This window comes from Ptychodera flava, chromosome 1 (genome assembly GCF_041260155.1).
Source record: "Ptychodera flava strain L36383 chromosome 1, AS_Pfla_20210202, whole genome shotgun sequence".
NCBI classification, from domain to species: domain Eukaryota; kingdom Metazoa; phylum Hemichordata; class Enteropneusta; family Ptychoderidae; genus Ptychodera; species Ptychodera flava.
Window position 1 is genome coordinate 54,128,425 of NC_091928.1, and position 27,242 is coordinate 54,155,666.

Here is a 27,242-nt window from a genome sequence, read left to right on the forward strand (position 1 = left end):
CAAATCTAGAACATTGTATTTCAAAATAACTTGAATGGGTAGAAGATGAACCAAGCTGCTTTTCTGAAAAAAAAATTAATCATTACGGCTGGGATACTCATAATTGGCAATTGCTTCAAAGAACGATGCGATAATTTTTCCTACAAATTAATTCCCTTTCTCTTGTCATTCTCTTGCACACATGTACACCTGCCGAACCATGTTTCGAATTAGATATGACATCACCTTCCATTGTGCCTCCAGCAGAAAAGTAACTTTTATTGGTCTGAAATATGTTCTTAAGTCATTTATTCCAATTCTCCAACTCAGTAATGTTCCTCTACTTGGATTATGACATTTATCTGCCAATAATACAAACAATTTAAAATATCATTTGTACACACTTCGCTCATCACTGATAAGATACATTCCAATGTACGTCGACTCCAGAGAGCAATCTAACTGAATTTCACTGCTCGCTTGATAAACTTTCATGTAGATCTTGTCTCCCTCTAGATGGAACAGTCCAGAATGGAAACTGCTGACGTGTGCACGGGCGCCCTCTAGGATTTGAACGCTTTTCATCAGGTCAGTATGACAGGACGAGTATCCGTTAGCTGCAAGATGAAATAAGTAGATGAATATGCATTGGCCCAATGTTGAAGAGCAGACGACATATATCCATGTTTTCAACAACAATTTTTACGTAAAATCACACTCTGGAGTGACGTCTTGCTCGAGGTTGTGATATACAAGCCCCTTTTCTGTGACAAATTCTCAAATCTGGCCCACAAATTGGAACGCAGTTGCAAGGTACAACCCATCTTCTGTCTTTATTCCCTTTTTTTTTAGAAAGGAAAATCTGACGAAGGGAAATGGACATACTAACGAGACATATCATACCCAAACCCGCCAGATATTTAAAATCACGTCTGGGCTTAATTGGTCACTGAGAGGGGCTTCTCTCCCACAGTAAAATATATAGCGACCGTTTATTAATGACATTTCCACAACATTAGTGAAATTTACATACTTAAAGGGACATAAGTTGTAACTTGTGGCAGTTTTTCAGTATTCTGCTTCTGTGTAATAACCACCATGTCTGACCCTAATCCGTTTGACATGCTGAAATTTTAAGTATTCTTTTTGTCAACATAGCTTGTATGTGTGTAGTGATCATTGTTTATTGTTTACAAATGAATATTAGTCCGGACTTGAATACAATTTTCAACAATAATGGTGTAGGTTATACTCGTATAGGTTGTGTTGATATACTTAATACTTGGCATTAAATTACAGTTTAGGGATTCAATGCAGAAAGTGTAGGGAAACCACAAAGCACAAGTTCTGAAAAAATAGCCAAACGATAGAGCTTATGGAGCTTTAACACAGCATGATGTAGATATTCATTGAGGTCCGCTCGGTGGGTACGGCCAGTGGTTCTGCTATCCAGAAGCCAGCCTGTAATAATTGCACGCAAACTTGATTTAAAGGGACGATGGATGCAAAACTTTTGTCGCTTTTCATGATTTTGTTGTATAAAATACACTTCTAATTTTCCCGTAAAGTAAGTTGAAATATCTAGCTTACAATATATTAACAACATAACGCAAATGTACAATATCGCTGTCGTCTTATGAAGACTTGTCAAAACTAAATTTCAAGAGTTTGACGTTAGAAATGGACAGGTTATACATTCAAGTGGAATATTAGGTATTGCTACATGATTTTAGCGAGCAGAATGAGGAACAGACGTTGAGTTAGAATGCGCCCCGTGGATAGATATTCAGAATTTCGAACTTTACAATTCTTCTCTGATCTAGCACATGTAGTGGTTTATTTTGCAGTTCCTGGAGTACGTACAGTTCAGAGACTTATTTTTGTAAAAAATAGGAATTACATTGCCCATAGAGATAACACAAGGATTGCGGCCCTGATTTGAAATGTCGGTAAATATTGGGTATTTTGTTTCTCACGTGAGTAGACATGGTAGAGTCCAGACTTCGGTACAACCATGAAATACTCGTCACTGGGCACGTATTCGGTGAATGACATCCCACTTGAAGAGTCCCAATGCCCAACTTTGAGCCACATGCCCTTGGAATGACGGTGTTTGATCAATTCGTGTGGCTGGTCACCTTGAAGGAGATACCCATCAAAAGTAAAGCAGCAAAGATACAGAAATAGCATCAATGTTTAGCACATGTCAAGCCATAAAGAGTTCAAGAAAGCGCGCTTTTTAAGTTGCCCGGCAGAAGGGGATAATCTCAATGTCGACATTTCGTCCGCGTGACATGACAGCATTGATTTCAAAGTATGTTCTAACTAATTTGTCGTTCAACCAAACTAAATCAGAATTCCTATTATGACACAAAATAATTAAACAATATCAGAGTATTAATTCACTCAAACATGTGATCTGAGAAACTTTTAATGTCATTGAAAGTCAAATGCAGAATATCATAGTAATCAACATATTACGGACTTGACGTTAGAGAACGCATGCACATATTAAAATCGAAGTCTTGGCCATTATCTGTCTTTCATATGTTTACGTGAAAAATCTTATTTATCTTCAGAGAAGGATTATTTAGGCTTGTGTATTCTGCAATTCATTCTATAATATGATCAAGAACAGGAGAACATAAACGTAAAACTCGGAGAGAAAGTTCCATATCTGTGCAGTGGTAGCAAAACCAGTTCTGTTCTGTTCTGTCCTTTTGAATATTTAAGAATGGAAAATCTTGTGTTTAACAGTGGAAGAATGTAAATGATGTTAAAACAATATGTGGCGGCGGTTACTTCTTGCAGGGCCAGAACAAATCATTCACGAACTATAACAAAACTGAGTGAGAGAAGAGAATCCATTGTGGATGGCATTCCGCTGCTGCAGTTCGAAAAATATCGCTTCTTTGTAGAAAGGAACTTAGATCGGCCCCCAGCCGCCTGGCTTTTCTCAGCAGCTGAGTTACTGGCTGGCCAAGGCCTTCACCTCACTATCTACGCAACAGCCTACTATAGTGCGACAGTTGCGAAGTTTTAGTCTAGTCGGAAGGTAGGGTTCCCATGCACCCCATGGATGTATTTTTTTAACCTACATTTTTGTAATCCTTAGGGTCTATATTTAATGAATTTTGATGTTCCCAAAATCAAATAGTGTCCCATGGGGTTCATTTGGCGCCATCTTTGCCGCCATCTTGGCCGCCATCTTGGATTTCAACAATGGGGTAGGGGTCACGTATTTACCGCTCGACGGAAACAGAAACAATAAAATACTATAAACTTTACATTTTTAGAAAGCCAAGATCATGGCCTTTTCATTGATATATAACTTAATAGGGATTAATTAATATTCGAACGTCGATTAGACTTTATATCGGCCATTGACTGTAAATCGTAAAATTTGCTAAATTTCACATCCAATAATTAAGTTCCCGTTCCTCCAAACAATTTTTCATAAGGTATTTATATATTTTTTGGAAGAACTCAGTGCAATAAACAAGAAAAACAACATTAAAAGTATGTGTCTTGAGATTTAGTGGGTGCATGAGCTTGTTTTCTTATTACGTGGTATGCCATATATCCGTGTGTAACATAAGGGGTAGGGGTAATGTTTCCCTTTCTGTTTCGAATCATGAATGATGAAACCAAAAAATGTTACATTTTTAAAAGTGCTGCATCAGACCTTTCTAAAAATATATAGATTTATGGGGAAAAGTTGCATAGTTAAAAGTTACAAAGCTTAAACCTTTCGGTTTGTGTCGATTTTAAGTGATTTTTTAAGAACGAAATTACAACATATGGGTAGGGGTAATGTTTCCCTTTCTGCCTCGAGCCATGAATTATGAAACCATATAAATGTTATACTGTTTGAAAGCTCTGAAATAGGCCTTTCCAAACATGTATAGTTTTATTGGGAAAAGTCCATATTTTAAAGTTACAAAGCTTATGCCTTTCAGTTTGTGTCAATTTTAAGTGATTTTTTAAGAACGAAATTACAACATATGGGGTAGGGGTAATGTTTCCCTTTCTGCCTCGAGCCATGAATTATGAAACCATATAAATGTTATACTGTTTGAAAGCTCTGAAATAGGCCTTTCCAAACATGTATAGTTTTATTGGGAAAGTCCTATTTTAAAGTTACAAAGCTTATGCCTTTCAGTTTGTGTCAATTTTAAGTGATTTTTTAAGAACGAAATTACAACATATGGGGTAGGGTAATGTTTCCCTTTCTGCCTCGAGCCATGAATTATGAAACCAATATAAATGTTATACTGTTTGAAAGCTCTGAAAAGGGCCTTTCCCAATCATGTATAGTTTTATTGGGAAAAGTCCCTATTTTAAAGTTACAAAGCTTATGCCTTTCAGTTTGTGTCAATTTTAAGTGATTTTTTAAACAAAATTATAATATAAGGGGTAGGGGTAATGTTTCCCGTTCTGCCTTGAACCATGAATTATGAAACCATATAAATGTTATACTGTTTGAAAGCTCTGAAATAGGCCTTTCCAAACATGTATAGTTTTATTGGGAAAAGTTGCATATTTGGAAGTTACAAAGCTTATGCCTTTCAGTTTGTGTCAATTTTAAGTGATTTTTTGAATAATATGCTCAAAACAGTTAGTCCGTTGGCCAGGTATCGAAATCATCCCCTCTAAGGCATTTTACCCACTATGATTTTCTGTTAGCTAGTGTTCTCAGCTGTCATAATCTGCTTATTTTCCATTTAACTGATGGTGTGTGAGAGTGTAACGACTTGTTTGTGAAGGGCTGTCACGCCCTCAGTAGTAAAATAGGAATGGGTTAGGGGTAACATATTTACCGCTAGTCGGAAACAAAACAAAAAGTACCATAAACCACAGTCCCTCTAGGGACTGTGCATAAACAATACATTCTTAGAAAGCGCAGATAATCCGCTTACCATTGGTATACAACTAAATTGGGGATAAATCGATATTCAAACATCGATTAGATTTTATATCGGACATGAAATGTAAATTGTAAAATTTGCTTAATTTCAAACCCAATAATTAAGTTCATGTTCCTCCAAACAATTTTTACAAGGTATTTATATATCATTTGAAAGAACTTAATGCAATAGAGAAGTAAAAACATTAAAAGAGTGTATCTTCTTGAGACTTATGGGGTGCGTCAATATATATGGTATGCCGTACATCCCTCTATAATATACATTTAAGGGATAATGTTTCCTCTCCTACCAAACGCAGCGAATAAGGAAGCCACATAAATATCATATCTCTGAAACACTAACGCAGTTGTTTTTCCAACAAGATATGGCTTGATGGGGTAAACTCAAAAATTATGCAGTGACAATGCCTAAACTCAAAAGTTTGTGTTACTTTACTGACATTTACTCGTTAAAAGGAACATAGAAAAATACTCTATAGGCATTAAATAACACTAAAAAGTTAAAATGGTGGTTAATAAAAGACGTTTTACTCATTTCAATAACTTAAATAAGGGAAAGAAAGTTAAAAACTATGTCGAAAATTATATATTCCAAACCCACAAACACTAAAGTGGATGTCATAGTCGTCATGCTAAGTTGATTTGACAGCAGCAACAATCAATCCCTTTTCTTTAATTGTATCGCGAGAGATATATAAGCAATAAAGTACCACTTTGAAAGGATACCACACGGTTTCGACCGGTAAACAACATATACGCACGAACTTCAGTCGTGTGTATAAGGAGTGAAATGGTCAAAACCGAGATCGAGTGGTGTACCCAACTTATAGGGGTTGTTTATCGCTATATTATATCAGTATATTGAAACTTATGATGAAAATACAAACAATGTGAAAGAAACCCACTTTGGAGATAGGAATGGCCAACTTTACAGTATATCGTAAATGTATGCACAGTCACGTGACCGTCTGGGCAAATCAGAGCTCACTATTAATAGTGTTACTTTTAATACCACACAAGAACACGAGAGAACCTTTTATCGCTCAAAACTAATCACCATTAATCCACAATATAGCTTCTCCATACTAAGATAAGATGGATCGACAACACTTTACCTTCCTTACCAGAAAACAAGAGATCATAACCAATTTTTCGAAATTATTTTACAACGCAGAACACTATATACTCCCAATGAGGATTACATTTTCGACTGGGTACTAAAATTCAATAGCAAATAATTCTGGAACTAAAACCCGAAAAGCCAAATGTCACAGAACGCATTCAAATTACGCAACTTAATAGTAAACAGAAGGCGAACAAACACTCTCTACACCAAGCAATAAGAAGGCGAGACAAACCTCAGAAAATGACTAAAAAGGCTTATATTCCATTGACACCTCAATGTTTAAAATGCCTTGTGAGTGAATCTATCATTAGTTTCTTATCATGGATGACATTTAACCAATGTTAGACCTGACGTCTTTGAAGCAAAGACCCTACAAACGGACGTTTTAGGGTCAATGCTTGAAGATACCGTTCCCACCAGCATGATCGAATCAGAGAGACTAGATTGATCTAACTTTCGAGCTAGATCAGCCACCAGCAGCTGAGAAAAATAAGTCAACATAATCATCAGAGTCAAGCGAGCTAGACAACGGCTTCACACATTATACTCCACAGAGAGGACATTCTTACACAATTCACAAAAAGCGTTCAAAAGCTTCGTTAAAGGCATTGTTCGCGATCCTAGGGACGGGCATGGATGGTTGCGTGGCAAATGCAAAATATTAGTCATGCTAATCAAGGTGTAATCAAGTAATAGCTTATTTATAGATTGGGAAATCCTAATCCTGATAGTAATGATGGAATATAAACTTTGTGAAAAGTTGAGAAAATTTGCCACTTCTTTGATTTGTATGTTTTACATTCCATGTTGTACTAGCCTGTACTATACATGAACAGTCAATACATCCGGCAAGTATTCTGTGCTGTTCTTTTATAGTTAGGTCCCCGCAGTCTGAGATAAGTATTTCTATAGTGTCAACCATTCTCTTCGATTACTGTAATCTACTCCAATAAATTCCCATTTAACTCATTTGTATGATTACAGGGAAGCCTAAGCCTATCTCTTACAATCTAAGATTTGAGATATTTGACAACAACATGTATGCAATTTCATATTTTTCATAGGCCTAAATAACACACAGAAGAAAGTCATACTCAATGTTTTGTCCAATTGAAAGTCAAATTTTCATCGAAACAAGTAAAGGTGGCCATCTGTAAGCCAAACGAGAATTAATATTAGCAAAGATGGATATTAATTAAGCCTTTCTCATTTCCGATCCCAGTTACTCATACAACGGGTATAAGCGAAAGCCAAGAGTATCGAATGTGTTGAAACGTAAGTGGCCCCTATTCAGTACCACGTAGCTTACAGGTACACCTTAAAGATTACTTACCAGGCCAAAATACCGAGTGTTGAATTCCTTCAAAAGTGGCAACACCTGGAACAACACTGCGGCAACCAATTTATCAACCTGATCTCTAACTATTTACCTCTACACCCAATAAAGCACCGGGACTCAAGGCAGTTGTACGGGAGCGATCGAAGACACTCGCTACACAGAACGCAGGATGGAAGGCTGCAAAGACGATTCTTCAAATAGGCAAAAAAGAGGCTAAAACAACACAAACATTCACAGCAACGACGGTAGGTCGGGTTTTCTTCCTATACTACGGTACAAAACCAAACCAAAGGATCTTTCAAAGGCCACCGCACTTCCCTTGAAGCCTGGGATCATGATTAGTGCCAAGTTTGGTTGGGCGTTTTGGGGCATGGCTCTGCATAATGAGTCTGTTGGTAACGGTTGCGATCGTTCGCATTATCTGCGGATCTGTTCGCTCTCAGATCACACTCAGGCTCGGACTAATATAGATACGTACAGCCTTCGTTTCAAGGTTCGTTTCAGTCATGCCATGGTAAATACTCGAAATAAAAAGAAAGGAAGAGTTTGCTTGAATGAATTTACCGAAGTTTCAGGCCATATCAACGTTCATTATGTGTTTGATTCGGCTACTGACCTCCATGTACATACGGAATATTGGCGCCGTCTAAAGTCGAATAATTATCAAAAAAGTAAAAGGCTTATATCTGGCCTTTCTAAGAATGTATTGTTTATGGTACTTTTTTGTTTTTGTTTCCGACTAGCGGTAAATATGTTACCCCTAACCCATTCCTATTTTACTACTGAGGGCGTGACAGCCCTTCACAAACAAGTCGTTACACTCTCACACACCATCAGTTAAATGGAAAATAAGCAGATTATGACAGCTGAGAACACTAGCTAACAGAAAATCATAGTGGGTAAAATGCCTTAGAGGGGATGATTTCGATACCTGGCCAACTGACTAACTGTTTTGAGCATGTTATTCAAAAAATCACTTAAAATTGACACAAACTGAAAGGCTTAAGCTTTGTAACTTTCAAATATGTAACTTTTCCCAATAAAACTATACATGTTTGGAAAGGCCTATTTCAGAGCTTTCAAACAGTATAACATTTATATGGTTTCATAATTCATGGCTCAAGGCAGAACGGGAAACATTACCCCTACCCCTTATATTATAATTTCGTTTAAAAAATCACTTAAAATTGACACAAACTGAAAGGCATAAGCTTTGTAACTTTAAAATATGGACTTTTCCCAATAAAACTATACATTATTGGAAAGGACTATTTCAGAGCTTTTAAACAGTAAAACATTTATATGGTTTCATAATTCATGGCTCGAGGCAGAAAGGGAAACATTACCCCTACCCCATATGTTGTAATTTCGTTCTTAAAAAATCACTTAAAATTGACACAAACTGAAAGGCATAAGCTTTGTAACTTTAAAATATGAACTTTTCCCAATAAAACTATACATGTTTGGAAAGGCCTATTTCAGAGCTTTCAAACAGTATAACATTTATATGGTTTCATAATTCATGGCTCGAGGCAGAAAGGGAAACATTACCCCTACCCCATATGTTGTAATTTCGTTCTTAAAAAATCACTTAAAATCGACACAAACCGAAAGGTTTAAGCTTTGTAACTTTTAAATATGCAACTTTTCCCCATAAATCTATATATTTTTAGAAAGGTCTGATGCAGCACTTTTAAAAAATGTAACATTTTTATGGTTTCATCATTCATGATTCGAAACAGAAAGGGAAACATTACCCCTACCCCTTATGTTACACACGGATATATGGCATACCACGTAATAAGAAACAAGCTCATGCACCACTAAATCTCAAGACACATACTTTTAATGTTGTTTTTCTTGTTTATTGCACTGAGTTCTTCCAAAAAATATATAAATACCTTATGAAAAATTGTTTGGAGGAACGGGAACTTAATTATTGGGTGTGAAATTTAGCAAATTTTACGATTTACAGTCAATGGCCGATATAAAGTCTAATCGACGTTCGAATATTAATTTATCCCTATTAAGTTATATATCAATGAAAAGGCCATGATCTTGGCTTTCTAAAAATGTAAGTTTATAGTATTTTATTGTTTCTGTTTCCGTCGAGCAGTAAATACGTGATCCCTACCCCATTGTTGAAATCAAAGATGGCGGCCAAGATGGCGGCAAAGATGGCGCCAAATGAACCCCATGGGACACGATTTGATTTTGGGAACATCAAAATTCATTAAATATAGACCCTAAGGATTACAAAAATGTAGGTTAAAAAAATACATCCATGGGGTGCATGGGAACCCTACCTTCCGACCCGACTATTTAGTCCTTCAATTTATTCTGTTTTGATATCTAATATGCCCACAGACTTAGAGAAAGTCTGTAAAGGAAACGTCATACAAGATAGTTAACGAGATGCAACGTCGATGATAGATTACAGGGGAAATGCAAGTTCTCAATATTTGCATTCAACATGACATAATAAAAGTTAAACTGCCAATTATAGCTCGTTTGCTCTCTTTCTGATATTACTGAGAGAAAAGAGATACGGATATTTAATTTTTTACTCTCTGCAAAAGTTCTGTTCAGCATGCTGCATATTCTTGAATTTCTTTCACTTTCACTTTGCTAAGATCATAGTTTTATAGTATATGCCGTCATGAGGAAGGCCAAGACACTATTTAAGGTAGTTCACGCCTCCGATGAAAGATTAAAGCTTTGCTCAAATTTTCTTTGAGCGAACTTGCAACCATTCTCTTTCAAAATCGAGAACAAAAATCGGTAATATCAGAAGGGGGTCACCATTCAAATTTGTTACTTGAGAAACAAATCACCTGCTATTTACCGATATTTCGAATTAACAATGGCGGCCATTGGGGAAATAAAATTTTAGACTCTCACAAAGGTAAGCCGTGAAAACTTTACTTACGCCAGGAGCTTCAAAATTAGCCCCATAAGTAAGTAGTAGATCAGAAAAGAATTGGGAAAAATTTGAGATTCTGAATGTCTATTATAGGCGTATTCTACAAGGAGACTCACCCGAGTTAAAATTATTAGTAGTACAATCTCTCCCACAAGCGAAAAGCTTGCTTTCCTATTTTCCCTGGCAGCTATCGTAATTTTGTCTATTATCCTGACAGATGTTAGAGTTCTCAACTGACTCTCAGTGTTCACAATACTTAGACTACTCAATGGGAACATTAAACATTTAACAGACTTGGTTTTGAGACAGGTTTTCTTTCGTTACGTTATTACGTTATTCTTTCACTTTCGGTTGCTGTGTGCTTTTTTCACAAATTTAGTGTGTTGTCCTGAGTTTCAGATGACTAAACGAACCGTCTTACAATGTTTGGATGTAGAGCAACAGCAACTTTTGTAAACCTAAAAAATGTCAGTCAATGCCTCATGGCGATGCCTGAATATCTAGTGCATGAGCATTGTAGTCCATTCTCTGACGGTAGTCGTGAGGAATGCCATCCACTACTGATATCACGTTATTCTAAGCACGATTTAAACTAAGCATCGACAATCGAGCACCCCAGGGAAAAGTTACACAAAACTTATCTACATTTGACTTCATCCTAAACGTTCCTTCTTATATCACATTATTTGTTTGGCTGTTCCTGTGTTAACGTTTCAAATTGATATTTTAATTATGTATACCTGGATCTTCTGACTGACATCCATACATCGTACTCTCTTAGTTTTGAGTTAAAATTTCACTACATTTTCGAATGTTGTGTTTTCTGCTTTGTTGATATCGATCTAAATGTGTTAATAAATGGCTAGTGTTTCAGACTGTGAATCGATACATGTCAGCCTTTGTCTTTTTCATGAAGCGCTGATATGTAACACTGGAAATACAAAATGCAACGTACAGCCCCAATCAGGTCGGTTTAAATCCATCATACCGATGAATGACTTCTCGAAATATGTGTCACCTTTATTAATTTGTCTGATTGGTGCAACATTATTGTTCTTTATGGCAGCTATGAATTAAAAATACCCAGGTGCAGTTTGAATATGGCCGCTTGTAACCCGAGTTTCGTTGGATAGATGTTCGCTGATAAAAATTGACTTAAGGCTTCATCCATGGTACTATGTTACATCCTTAAATTACTCAGCAACAGAAATATGGCAATTTGCATGTCCAATATTGTGTAAAGTTGCAAAGTCAATGTATTTCTTACACGTAAAAGGTCGTGAAGGTAGGCATAGAAGACTACTACGGCAAAACACTCTAAAACGTAAACGCCTCTTTACATTTTATATCTATGTTTATATATCTGTCAAATCGCCTGTCTGTCTAATTCTCCATCTTCCTCTCGATTTCGTCTGTCACAAAAGCCACTTACACGGAAGCATAACTATGTAGTCAAAGCAATCAAACGAACCAGTCATGTGAGTTGCCACGGGGATGACATTTCCAAACCCGAAGATATGGTTATCTGACTTCTGTTTTGTCTTGAGATGAACTCCACCAATCTCACAACTTGACCAAGAGTCAAGTGATTTCCTTCTGGTAAAAATTGATGAAATTCCATTAGTTCAATTACCATGGTAAGTTGATGTGTTCTTCGGTGTTGTGTAATAAAGTAAGCAGATCGCCTCGTAGGAAGAAAGTTATTACAAACGGAACTGATAAATATATCAATATCAACATATGTCATTTATCATCGATTAAACTTGGCCGTCTGTACCCTTTCCCACCCGTAACGGATGAAAGCGAAATTTGCTCTCCGTCATGGGCCACGAGGAGTACATTGTTGCTTTTCCTTGTATGGTTTTGTGCGACGCCGGTGAATTCGTTGATGTAAAACTCTGATAGATTATCAGTAAAAATATGGGGGTGACGTCACAAAATTCATTGGAATTGACAAACCTACAATATAATCAAAGTTTTGGTATGGTTAAAATAATTCCACAGCGTGACTTTCTTGTTTACAAGTGATGTTTGCTGTTAATAACGTTTCGAGATAAAATTCATTATATACAGACGATGACACAGACAATACGTTGCCAACATTGCAATGACTTTTGAGCAATTCGGATGTAAATCTACACCATACTTCTCTCTCTGTCGTATTGATCCGTACACCCTTAAACGATTATCGACGGCCTTGGCTCTTTTAGCTCACTAATCCGTAGAATTGGACGGGATCAACGGATTAATTTCTACTGGCAGTTTAGTGCTTGAATTTATTGAACATTACAATCGTGACGAAGGTGACACGACTACGGCAGGTGACGACGAAATGTTGTTAAATCAGGATACGAAAAATACAGTAGCTGTTTTGCTATGAATTTTTGTTCTTTCTTCCTTGTTTGAACAGCTGGAAGCATTCAGTGCTTTGTGGCGGCTTGACTGTTTCCTACTTATCGTAAAGTAGTACTTAATTATTGATCACTCGCTTACGCATCCAACCCGGAAAATTTAGGCATTTCGAAAGTCAGACATTCCAGCGCTGTAAGTCTCTACATTAAAGTCGGACTGAGAACTATCCATTGGTGTAAAATGAAACAGTAGTAACAGTTTCAAACTCCGTTTCCTCTGGCACATTTAACAGTTTAAAGTGGATGTTATTGCTGATATGTCTAGACAAAATTTCTTTTTGGCCCTTAATTTCATCAGTCGGCTTTTAAGTTAAAAATTACATCATGTGATTCTGAAAGGGACGACAGATTTGCAGATATCCAAGACACTAGCAATGTTTTATTCAGGAACATTTCTATTCTACAAAAATAGAAAATGCCTTTTACGCAATGAACAGCTCGCTCTCTCTCTCTCTCTCTCTCTCTCTCTCTCTCTCTCTCTCTCTCTCTCTCTCTGTGTAAACTATATATTTGAAGCAGTCGCATACTTCAGCTATTACATTGCACAATCATACTTAGAAGTTATTTCACCGTATATTTTAAGATTCCGCTAAAAACTACAAAACAATATCAGTACAATCGACAGAGATCAAACAACCTGCCACAGATTATGACACATTGATAATAATTCCCTACTTTTGATTCTCGATCACTACTGTTTGCTTGTGGTTTCGCCGAAGAGCAGATGTGAAGATTTTAATTCTTTATTTTTTCCCGTTATAGAACAATAGTTGGCGAAATTCGTTTAAACTTTGATGTTCGCGATTTCGTAGTATTGCGCACGCACTGACCTACAATGTGACGTCAGACCACCAAAACCTGTTTGTGTATCACACGGTACGTCCCCGAAGTATTTGGCGGCCTGACATGTATCGATTGTAATACATAAATATATTGTTTTCAATAGAAAAGGAAGAAAAACCGAAATTATACTACCTTTTCTAAAGTTTCTTGGTTTGCTGAACAACACCTCAGCAAAGTCTGATTCGTTACCAAATTCTCAGTGATATACTACCTGCAGCACTATTTCCATGTCGTTGAAGCCGTTCACGGAATCGTCGCCTGCAGTTACAATACATGGACGTTGATGGTGCTTGCTGCTTTCAGTTTATCAATAGTCACCTGCTGATTTTGAAATTCATTTTGCAACTAGTTGTGCACTGGTATGGTAATAATAGAGTAAACAATAAATGAGACTACGATTAGAACGGTGACGACTCGCGTTACCGTCAAGTGTTTGCCGTCCTTTTTGTCGTGCATATTTGTTGCCGATGAACACTATTGTAAAACCAGTTCCGCGTGTCAGAAATATACAACGGTCAGTTCAATCATAGACCCTCGAGGGTTTATGGTTCAATACTCCTTATCACCCTTCCTGTTATCAGGACAATACGTGAACTTGAACAATTAGCAGACTATGCTCCCAATTCTTCTTTAAAAATAATGGATACGAAACGACGAACGATGAGAACTAACACGTACTTGTATGTCAGCTACTAGTAGACGTTTCAATTGAAATCCTGCAATTACCCTGAAATACCCCTACATTGTGTTTAAAGTTTAACTGGAAACTGACAAAACGAAAATAGTTCTGAATACCCCACATTGTTTGCATAACTTAAACTTATGTTATGCTAAACTTTTCTCCTCAATTCGATTACAAATTTGTATATCATGCTACATTACATGACAAAATTATTCTTTTCTGCATAAAATTACTAGATTCTATAAATACGTTCTACACAGTATCATTTATAGGTTGTGCTATTGTTCTGAAGCTGTATGGTTCAGTGAATGCTGGGTCAAAGGTCGGACTGAATGACGTACAGAGTGACATAGGGACTAGATAGAGACAAGAACTTGGGCACTGTGACAGCGACTTGCAAATTAGGCACGTTCTTGGAAGAAATTACACGATTACAGTGCAATGGGTGGCCAAATTTAAAAAAGGTTACTCCTGGGATTTTGCGTTGCCTTCGATTACATCTTTTTTCTGCCCCTTCTATTTCATTGTCTGTTGATTATGCGTGTCAATTATAACAATATTTCGAAATATGTAACACATAGTATGTATGTATGTATGTATGTATGTATGTATGTATGTATGTATGTATGTATGTATGTATGTATGTATGTATGTATGTATGAATGCATGCATGTATCTATCTATCTATCTATCTATCTATCTATCTATCTATCTATCTATCTATCTGTCTGTCTGTCTGTCTATGCGCCCAGGGCCAATATATATATATATATATATATATATATATATATATATATATATATATATATATATATATATATATATATATATATATATATAAATATATATATATATATAATATATATATATATATATATATATATATATATGTAATACATTTATAAAACATACACTAATGACAACATAATCATTTTCCTTTATTGACTGACACAATTGTACAACTACCAAACTTTTGTAATTTCATATCAAAAATAAGATTCTTTTGCATCAATATAGAAAACACTTTTTTCTCTGTATAAATATAAGAAAATAGAAGATTTTACAATTTTTAGAATGTATTAGAATGTATTAGTCTTGTATTGGGTCTCCGCCGACGGGGTCAGAGTTTGCGGAGAGCAATACACTATGAATCTTTCTGTCTTAGAAAGGGTATTCTTCCACAACAGTGACGTCATTCTTTATGATTACTTTCCACAATTTGATTTATTGAAGTAGATGTTAGTGGACTCATTCATTGTTACTGTAATCCTAAATTGTGTTTGTGATACGGTGACTTGGCCAGCGTTAGGCCTAAATCGAAACCCACGCTGATTCTCACACACGCTGCTCATCACTGACAAGATACATTCCCATGAAGGTAGATTCCTGTCGGCAGTCTAACTGAGCCTCATGACTGCTCGGTAGATACACTTTCATGTAGATCTTGTCTCCCTCTTTAAGTTTGAACAGTCCGGAGTGGAAACTACTCAGAGACCCGTAGATCCATCATGGATACGAACACTTTTCATCAGGTTAATATTTTTAGATGAATAGCCTGTGCTGACTGTGAAAAGAATATCACGAAATTAATTGGAAGGCTAGCCCTTTCTTTTAATTCACTCATTCCCCAAAATGTTGTGTTTCTATGCTCATCTAGAAATGCATGGGTGGATTTTGTGTTACGTGTACCACGGTGGGTTTTTTTTGTATTGCGTCGATTTGTTTGTTTGTTTGTTCATTATATGCAGAACGAGGTTGTGGCGACGAAAATTCAAACATTTCGATTGGACATTCGAATAATTGTTTAAATAAACGACAACGAAACAAATAAATAGATAGCTAGATAAATAAATATTAATTGTCGGCCTGATATTATAATTTGCATTTGATTTCAGTAAAGAATTTTTCTTTGAAAGCCACACTTTTGAAATTCCGTTTTGGATACAACCTATTTTTGATATACGTCAACAGGAAGAAAATCAGCCTAAAGGAGCCCCCGACATTATGCGTCATCAAAGGACAGTCGAACAGAAGTTGACATACTTAACACCGTGTAATGGAGATATTCCTTCAAATCTGTGTCATCTTCGTTTCCTGAGACTTGGAAACCCACCTGCAATCAAACCAGACACGAATCCAAATGAAGTGAATGAATATGTTACGCTATTGCATCATTTGCAAACATTACAGCTTGAAGAGAGTGCATCGAAAAGATATTTCAATCCTTCAAACGTCCCTTTACGATGTCTTCTCTCACGGGACAGTCAAAATCACATTCATAGAGACTAAAGATAATTGGTGTAATTTAATAATTCCGATGAATTTTGAAAACTTGCTTTTTAGAGCTTAAGAGTTGAACAATGACATGCCCGGCACCTAATGGCTCGTCAGTGAGTCAAACCTCCAACGTCCCTATGTTTCTGTAACGACGAACAAACAGAAACACACACGAGTACACGGGATAATTTTGAAATGTGAAACACCTAGCTGTTGAACCCCGTTTTTTCAACCTTGTTTACGCACCTGTGAGTAGACATTGTAGATTCCTGACTTTGGAACAATCATGTGATAGTCATCGACATCAACGTTTTCACTGAAAGAGATTCCATTTTCAGAACTCAACCTGCCGAGTTTAAGCATTGCATCCATCGGTTCATCTGCAACGACAAAAGGAAAAACGGCGATTTTTGTCATACATATGCTCATGTGAGCGTGCCCGGGATCATGTATATAGTGTATGAGTGTATGGCCATTGCTTGTGTCATTATTGAACGTCCAGCCACTGTGTGTTTGTCACTGGCTTTGTTAATTCCAGTCCATCGAGAGTTTTAGGAAAATTATGACGTGTAATATTCGTTTCTGTAATAATTTGATTTCAACCAAAACATTACCAAGGTAAGAAAAAATGTTAAATTTAAACATAAACTAACAGTTTCTATAGGCTATATTTTTCTACTTGGAAGGTGTACCGAGCTTTTTCATAGACTTATATACTGTCCTATATTAAACCAGAATCCCCCCTCTCTCTCTCTCTCTCTCTCTCTCTCTCTCTCTCTCTCTCTCTCTCTCTCTCTCTCTCTCTCTTTCAAAGCCTAAGATAATGTTTAAAAGGACGACAGAAGTCGAAGCTTTTTATAGCTTACAATTCTCTAGATCTCGTGAAAACCTTACAGAGTGATTTTACTAAACTGAAAGAAAGAAAAATATATGTTTATTTAAACTCTTACTTCCGCGTACTGAATTCGACTCAATTTATTCCAGGTAATTTGCTTCGTTGGACTTCGATGTAATCGGTCACCGTGGCAGCTGCACTGCATGGAGACCGATATCTGAATCGAATCGTGTGCGTTATCTTGTATTCTGTGACCTTTACTACTATTTCATGAGAACCGTCAGTTCTGATATATTCATCGACCTTTTTATTTCATGATCCCCATGGTACGGAGTGGCGTTCTTCTTTACAATTTCACATGTACACGTGGGCGAACATTTCAGTGTTAAACTTTCTGTGTTTATTTTGTGTTCTTTGTCAAGTCGGTCACATTTCAGGCCCGAAAATAGTATATCATTCGTTAATCGTGACATCACAGAAACATTTTTCACTTGCGAGATGAATGGTTTTGTCAAGTCATTCTTTCATTTTCAATTGAACTCGATTTCAAATTCACAAAGCTGATCCTTCGTTTCCTTATTCAAGCAAACAACTATGTGCCGTGTTAACACACTCGGCCAATATAGAGATTTCCAAAACTGGCACCAGGGTTTTAAAGGTCACATTCTTGAGTTGTGTTGACTTGAAACATTCAAAAAAATGCATTCCAGATACATGCGTCTGGCTCATAGCTTTTCTTTCACTTCAGATTACAGAGAGAAATTTTTCCTTTTCAAGAAGAATCAAGTTGATCGATCCAGAAATGTTTGATGCAATATTTGAAAAAGTCTTCATTATTTTATTGGAAAAACATCCCTTAGTACTGAGAACATACAATGAGTACTACAATTTAATCAGGCACTTTGTTTTTACAGGATTATTGCAAAGAAAACGATTTGTATGAACATTTTGTCTTTCTGAATATTAGACTATTTTGATTCTGTTGCCATTGGAAACAAACATCTTTAGATATAGGCTGTTTTGTTATCTAAGAAACGACGATTATTTTGTAATTACTGTCTGTGTTTATTTTGTGTTTATTTTGATTTTAGTCGTATGTTTTATTGCCAATTTTACTAGCCGTTTTCTGTTTGTTTATTTCAACCATAACTGTTTATTACTTCTGGTGCTTCTGTTTACTGGAATCCAATACAAACCGTAAGTTCAAACTTACTTGAATCGAAGCAGTCATAAGATCCAGTCACGTGGATTGCAACTGGAATGGCATTTCCAATCCCGAAGATACTGCTATCTGTGTTCTGTTTCGTCTTAGGATAGACTCCACCAATCTCTCAACTTGACCCAGAGTCACGTGATTTCTCCCTTTGATTCAATGAGACAATATCGCAAAAGAAGTCGTTTTGTAAGGTATTTGTGATACAAATTCAAGTTTTATCAGATTTTAGAGTCATACAAAACGGAAACTAGCTATTGACAAACTCTCACCCCTCCCAGACTATATAGTGATACCTCTAGAACAAAGTGTTCAAATGAGTTAAACTTTGAAGAAAAACGAACCAGCTTTTTATTTCGTTAATTTCGAATCACTTCTAACTGAAAAGTCAACGAACATAATGCGAAAACCTGATCAATTTCGCCTTATCAGCCTCAGTCCGATCCATATCTATATTAATTTGAACCAAAATTGCTCCCCTCTAGTACAGGCCCCTGTATACAAAATGGCGTGAAAATGGGACCCAGTCAAACGGCATCTCAGATATCTCTTCAATGCGTGTATTCCGAGAATGTTAGGAACAGTATAACTTAACTGGTTGCCCTTTGTATTTTTGGCGAAATAAACAGTATCTGGTGTGCATGTTTGTAAACTTTTAAACCCGGAAAGGTTGAAGTTTATCTATATCTGGTTTATCAGGAGGTTTTTCCTCGTATCATTTATTGGCCAATGATTTACGTGTGAATGGTAGTATAGAGGCTCTTGTCAAAACACGAACCAGGAAAAGTAGTAAGTTTTAAAATTAGTTATATTGTATTGAACACAATCAAAGATTGTTAAATTGCCTGGTATATTATACAACTACTAAATGTAATTTATCAACTTGAAATAAAAAAAATTCCAGCTTGCCTCGTATTTTGTCCCGATTTAGCGTTTTTTTCTTCGTCGAAAATGTCTTCAATAAGCTGAATGGACGAAAGAGAAGGACTACTATTGTATGTAGTAAAGTAGTGCAGAAAAATGGTTTAATGCTCAGAAAGATGAGGGTCGATATAGTCTTTTATTAGGTTGGTAATTTTAAGCTAGTACGCGACTGGAAACTGAAAGTTATAAACTTTTGCTCACATTTTAATATCCCCGAGGAAACTTATAGCCATTCTCCCCCTAATATTCAACAATATAAATCTGGGGCAACGCAAATTTTGATAACAGAAAAAATGCCAGGAATTTGTCGATATTTGAAATTTAAAAAGGCCGCTGTATCTTTGTTAACTGTATGGCGAAATAAAGTTTTGACAAAAAAGACGGTAAAAACTTTATTTATTCCATGAGTTTGAAATGATCCCAAACAAACAGCAAACCAAAAGAATATTGTAAATACTACTCTGTCGATACGTGAAGACAAATTTGCTTTTTACCGCATAAAAGCAACGAAATACGTGTATGGCCTTGGTATAGGCAAACTCACATGGTCGATGAGATATGTGATAAAATGCATCTGAGCGTCTTAAGGGTAGAATGTGTTTCGTAAACCAAGTTTAAAAACTGACAACTTTTCAATTTTGTGTTAAGGTTGATACAAAAGGGAAAGATGGTTTTACAACGCTTAGATTATAGAAAATGCTGCATTTATGTATTTTTCTGTGTCTGCAATACATTGTATCTTCAATGTTGTCAACCCAGCATGTACTTTTGAAACGAATTACAAATACAGAAAGCTCGGTTAACGATAGGGTAATACCCAGGCCGTTGCTATGTATGTCATCACTCCGTTAGGAGGGGAGGCGGAACTATCGCTACGAAATGGGGTGTACTTATTGACGTCACGATAAACAAGTTTTTATTTACCGCTTTGAGCATTTCCTGATGTGCGGTGCAGCAACTCAGTAAATTTCGACCCGCTGTCGCTTCGTCAATGTCATTATCAGGAACATGACCTTGGCCTCCTTCATTTTCAGAATCAGTGTCACAGATGCAGTCTGTCCTTGTTTTCGCCTTGCTGAGTTCAGTCTTAAGATGCTCAAGAGAAGGTTTCAGTTTGTCCAGTTCGCTTTGAAAGTAAACACTGACCATTGCGATGATGAAGGGATAGACAATCAGGATGATGATAAAAACTAACATCAGAATCAACGCTCCGGATGAGAATCTAGTTGCCCGCTTTTCGTTGTGCATACTTGTGATCGATGAGTAGAATTATCAACCCCAAGCGTCCTCTCATCGATAGAAATAAAAACCTGTTGAGCAGATGCTTGACTGCAGACAGTCTTCGTTGATCAACTCAGGTGCGCTACCGTCCCAGTTTCACAAGGCGCGAAGTAATGAAACGCTGGACGGTATATAGCTAGACTGCGTGAGCCAAAACGTATCGCGAGCTATATCGGCCTACTTTTGGCGACCTGCCAACCTACGGATTTATCCAGGTTATAGTACTGAGTAACGTGTAAGGCTCCGGTAATAGAACAGTTCCACGAACCTTTCGCGTGTAAATATTCTTGGGCCGGGAGGGGGGAGGGGAGGAGGATATTTACATATCATGAGAGATCTTCATTGTGTTTCATGTTGATGATGGCTTGTTTGCTTTATGATTCAATAATTATAAACAGTAACCCCTTCCACCCACGACAGTAAAATTCCCCTTTGTACCCCATTTATTTTAAAAAAGATATTGAAAATACGTTCGTTATGAGAAACCATAATTGTACAAGTAAGGAAACTACAAGGAAGTAAATTTAATAAAGAACACCAAAACAAATACGACAACAAACCTTCTAATCAGAGATCTTACAACTCTGCCCTTGTGTAAAGATTGAAACTAGAATCCGACAATTATCGCTTGAAGTTGGTTCATAATTCAAATTGATTGATATTATCAACATAATGATTGATGTAACTTACATTTTACAGCAGTGTTCACTAACACGCCTGCAGTTATGATCACGAATCAGGTTTTCTAGAAAATTACTGGATTCATTGTCATGAATATTCAACCCAAAACGAATCAATATAACAAAATGACAGTAGCACGTTTTGAATACAACAGTTAGCTGTAAAGTTACGTTATAGGTATCTGCACAAGGTACAGTATATATCAAAGAAGGATGGAAAAGAGAAATTTTGCTCGTTCTGACTCCTCCCTATTCCCCGGACATGACGTCACGACTCTGTAATGAAGAAATACTCCCAAAGCTCAAACACACCCAATGCAATTAAATCGTGTTCTCTTAATAACGGAAAAAGAACTTTATTGGACGAAAATTGTTTTTTCGAATTAGATATGAAACTTTGGTGCTGACGGAACTTGACAGAACTGTGATGTAAAAGTACCCGTTATTCACAACGAAATCTCAAGTTGATGCAATGTCGGTAAATAAATATTAGCTGTACAAAAGTCCTTCATAAAATGCGTGATTAAAAGCGACAGAGCTTTGCTTATAAGATGTTATAAAACCGTGACGTATCCAGGAAATTGTTGATATCTAGACAGTTACCCCCGCGCTTGGAACAATTATATCATTGTTTATACTATTATATTATGACCAAACTATTTTGATTTGATTGATTGCCTGTCAGATATGTAAATCAGCTGATATAATGTCATTGCGGTCAGGTAAATTCTTTGATCAATAGGAACGTTAACTATTTTCATTTCAGTAACATTTAGGAATGAAGGTTGTTGTAATATTATTCAGTGTCGATGGAAATTTTGTGGAGATAAGTTAGTTTACTGTCATGCAAAGTACTTTGGTTATCCATAGTCCTCAAGGAAAGTTGTACCTGAGTTTGAGTTTACAACATACAGAAATTCTTGTTTAACTTGAGATTGACATGTGAAAGATAAAAGCCGCTCCATGCTCCTACGGATATGTTAGTGTCAGAAAATGGTGTCCCTCTCAAGGAAGCAGAAGCGAGTACTCGGCCGTGTGAGGACGTTTTTGGGGAAACCACTCAAAGAAAAAAAACGTCCCCCGAGCGGACACAATGTCCAAAAATGGCTGAATTCCCCCTCCCCTTTTTTTCTCTCAAAATTTAAATTTATCGACTTGCTTAGCGGGTTCAGCTCATATTCAAGCATATAATTGACCTTTTTTCAGACATACAATCACCTATATAGAAGGTCAATTTTTGGATGAAAAGCCTCCACAGGTACGATTTAATCTAGTGTCAAAAAACTAAGAGTTTTACATTCTTTATAGAAGACAGTTAGATACGAAAGTGTCAGGTATTTTCCCGAAATTAATCGGGACCAAAAGCATCTGAGCCTGGATGCCTAATTCTCTTTTACTACGGTGTAATTGTAAGGTCAATGACAGTGAGTGACCGAGTGTGAATCCAGAAAACTCCGGCTCGAAAAGGCAACATCACCTATAAACAAAGCAATCAGTGCATGTAACTAACAATGAAATTCTACATTCATCGCTGACCAAAACAAAAGGATCAAGCGTGTCTCTAGGTGGCTGCCTAGTTAGATATTTAGAAATATCGCCACATAGGCACATTGATATTTTGATCTTTTTTTGAAATTATGCTATAATCTTCTTTGTTTTTTTCTGAAACATATTACAGACGTGTCCTTGTAATACAGTTTCATAAAGAATAACTGCCATTTATTACAGCAATCAATCAATCAATCAATCAATCTTTATTACACCCAACTCACACTAGCAGAGAGTGTGGTATAGTACATTATAATGTTAACGGCTCAACGAGGAAATGAATTCTTAATTTCAAACTTTAACTAGAGAATTAAGATTTCGTCATCACAGACATGTATATTTATTCTTAGCAATATATATTTCATCCGGAAACAATGTACTCACAAAGCTCGTACACAGGTGTGTATCAAATTATTTGTACTTTCGAGAAGTTTCAAAGAAACCAAACAATCAGCTCAAATTTGAATAATCCAATGCCTGTAAAGTTCTTCGGGTTACTTGCATGGCAAATTCGCCGTCACCATTGTGTTGATTTACATGTATTTCAGAACAGCAGCAGTTATCAAACAATGATACGTTCTTGGTACTAATGTAGTCCATCCAAAAGTTATGGAATGAGAATACACTTTCTTTCACCTAGGTAACATATTTGCAGCGAGTACGGAACAAGAGATGCATATACTTCACTTTATATCCAGGAATAAGACTACTCAAGTGAGAATTTATATTACTTCGCTTTCCGTCTGAATAACGTTAGTTACTGTAGTTACTGTACGGTTTTATGCAGCAGTCAGTTCACATATGAAGCCATTTGGCTATGAACAACTCGTCTCTCTCCATGTGCCATCCGAGGAATCTAGTAGAACGCAATCGTTGGTGTCAGTTAACGTGTTGCTTGGCGACCAGTTCTCATACTCGCCGACAAAGCCACCATCCCAAGAGAAAACGCCCTCAGTGTCGATATCATTGTAACCTGTAAAACAATAACGACGTAATTATTTTTCCCATCACAATAAGTACTATTTAATAGTATTAATTTTGATATGCGTGTTCATATTTGAACATCTGACATATAATAATACACTTACCAATGAATGCTACACACGAAGGGCAGGTTTCGTTGATAAGTGACGTCACAAACTGATTGTCAGTATGGTTTGTTATGGTAACCAAGTGAGCCCCGGCACTGTGTACAGTAGGAAAGAAAAGAGTACATCACATAAGACAAAAGCTTCAGAATAATTACAGCAGCTGTCGAAGTAAAATTAAGTTCTATTTGTTATGTTTAGAGTATTTACGCTGAACTTGGTACAGTGTTTGCCTATTTACTGCGCATGATCATTAAAGGCCGAATACATGTAGCTGTAATGTTTGACAATGACTTTGTTACTGTGTTTGACACAAACAAGATTACATCACATAAGACAAAAGCTTCAGAATAATTACAGCAGCTGTCAAAGTAAACTTTCGTCTTGTTGTTATATTTAGAGTGTTTATGCTGAAGTTTGTAAAGCTTTCATCTGTTTACTGCGCATGATCATTAAACTAAGGCAAAATACATGTAGCTGTAAGGTTCAATTGACAATGTATTCGTTACTATTGTTCACACAAACATGCGCACTTTCTGCAAAAAATGTATTGAAATACAGCACACCAGCAGTTTTACCAACACAAGACATAGTATACATTATACACATTGTTGTTGAGAAATGTATTCTAGTCCGGACTAAAATTCTGACGTCAAAAATAACGTTCGACAAATCAACAATCAGGGCTGTAAAGATATTGTCTATAGATGTTGAATATTAGACTTCGCAAACAAGAGAAATTTGCAAGAAAAACACAGAAAGTTAAAGTGAAGGGACTATTAACCACTTGATTTTCTGAAAGTACAAGATACTTACGACATGCACTGCTGACGACTGCCATCAAAGTTTTTACCTGTCGTCTTGACAAAATTGTAACACTTTCCGTTATTGAAAGTCCATTCTGTGTTCAAAAATGAAAATGAATAGGATCATGCTGAAATGCGTATATAATATAAATGGAGAATTCACGAAAACAAATTTAAAAAAAAACATTGAAAAGTTATCATGATAGACGGTCAACATCTCTGTCAGTCTGTCAATCAGACTCTCTCTCTCTCTCTCTCTCTCTCTCTCTCTCTCTCTCTCTCTCTCCCATTTACCAACATCACGGTCTTATATTAACTATCATGATGGCTGTCATCATCGTCATCTTAGACCTCTTTGTTTTCAACATTGCCCTCACAGTTCTCATCATCATAATGCCGTCGTCGCTGTCCCGTGCACGGCGACTTCAATTATTGATACTATGATAACACAGTTTGGCCTCGTTTGGCTGTCATACTACATGTAAGTGGATTTCAAATCAATTTATGAAGGCATAATATCATAAAAACATGATCAATAAAGCGTTGAGGTTTACTCACCAAATAAGCACCCATGATCATCTTTGGAATCTTTAATACAATAGAAAGATGGACATGCAAATTGAATCAAAATCATCAAACTATGGCTTTTCACAAATACGTCAACAGAACAAGGAACCAGGAGATTTTAATTATCTAAAATGTTTCTTTGTCAATATTGTTTGCTACATCCTTATATCACATTAGGGCTGGGCCGATAAGTTCGCGTATGCAGCCATGTAGTTTCAATAGATTGATATTTCATCGTTCATGTAGTGGTGGATGTTGATAGAAATGATTGTAAGATACTCCTCTTCTTTACGGGCGTTGGTGATCTTACTGGCCACGTTTCGGCTTGCTGCAGTCGAAGAGCCCGATGACTCAGCTCGCTGCAGCGTACTTTGTAGTAGATCGGTGAATGTGGACACAAGTCATGACTCCCGCCAACGCGCGCTGGATGCTATCGAATGGTGTATTCTTACATTTAAATTTATTTTCAAATCCTGATTTATTCCGAATTTAGTGACTTTGTCACTACATCGATTGCAAATCTTGTAGTCGAAGAAAAAAATTGAGGCTTGGGTTGTAGCGAAAGTTGAAACACTAACATTCATAAGCATTTGGATATTGCGACGGTGGCGACTATGTCGTCAAGATATTTTATTCTCATCGTACTGTTGTAGCGCATGTGTATCAGTGAGCCTTCGGCGTCCCTCTGCACGATCTGTAATTGTAACTAACATGTCACTGTGTCGCATGTATCGAATGACAAGTTTTGAACAAATTCACTTACCTTCTTCACATATGAAATAGTGTTCCGCCATACAGTCGTCTGTCGTCCACAGATAGTTATATTCCCGAGTCATTTCTTTTAAAAGGAAAAAATGTGAGCCATAAGACTTACCCACTTCATCTATATCACGTATATATCTCTATGTATGTATGTATGTATGTATGTATGTATGTATGTATGTATGTATGTATGTATGTATGTATGTATGTCTGTATGTCTGTCTGTCTGTCTGTCTGTCTGTATGTATGTATGTATGTATGTATGTATGTATATATGTATGTATGCCGTATGTATGCCAAGAGCACAGAGACACAAGCAAAAATATAGCTGTAAGCAGCGTTACGCTTTTCTATTTATATATATACTTACACTTCTATAACTAAGAAGTATATATATAATATATATTATATATATATATATATATATATATATATATATATATATATATATTTATATATAATCCCATGGTATTTTTCTCTGTTTGACGTCATCGTATACGAGTGTTTTTCGCGGAGCCGTACAACTTTGAGCCGAAGGCGAGAAGTTGTGCGGCTCCGCGAAAAACACGAGTATTTATATATTTATATATAATCCCATGGTATTTTTCTCTGTTTGACGTCATCGTATACGAGTGTTTTTCGCGGAGCCGTACAACTTCGAGCCGAAGGCGAGAAGTTGTGCGGCTCCGCGAAAAACACGAGTATACGATGACGTCAAACAGAGAAAAATTCCATGGATTATATATTTATCACATGAACAGTCTTCTTATTTTTCTTTGATGTGGATGGATCAAAATTATTTTAACAAATTGCATGATTTTTATCGCGATTTTGTGTTTTATTTACGCGGATTACTTTCATTTAACGAGTAAAGCGGCCCGTCACCCAGGAGATGTGCAAATGTTTACAGGTATACTTTCATTCATAAATCCGATTAAGCTGAAATTTCGCTACAGCGAAAGGTATCTCCACCAATCAGACATCCGGATTCGATCACGTGCGCGTGTCAATCATTGCCTCGCGCTGGAGCG

General features: G+C 36.6%; 1 protein-coding gene across 1 annotated transcript in view; it reads right to left on the reverse strand.

The window, feature by feature from the left end:
• The window catches only part of LOC139141039 (snaclec macrovipecetin subunit beta-like), a 115,402-nt gene extending 89,083 nt beyond the window's left edge, over window positions 1-26,319 (reverse strand). Inside the window, exons 1-2 of the mRNA XM_070710610.1 lie at window positions 26,213-26,319; window positions 25,441-25,470 (exon numbers count right to left, since the gene is read on the reverse strand). Of these exons, the coding sequence (XP_070566711.1) occupies window positions 25,441-25,470; window positions 26,213-26,285 (103 nt within the window). The 5' untranslated portion in view covers window positions 26,286-26,319. The remainder of the gene's footprint in view (window positions 1-25,440; window positions 25,471-26,212) is intronic.
• Window positions 26,320-27,242: the final 923 nt, after the last annotated feature.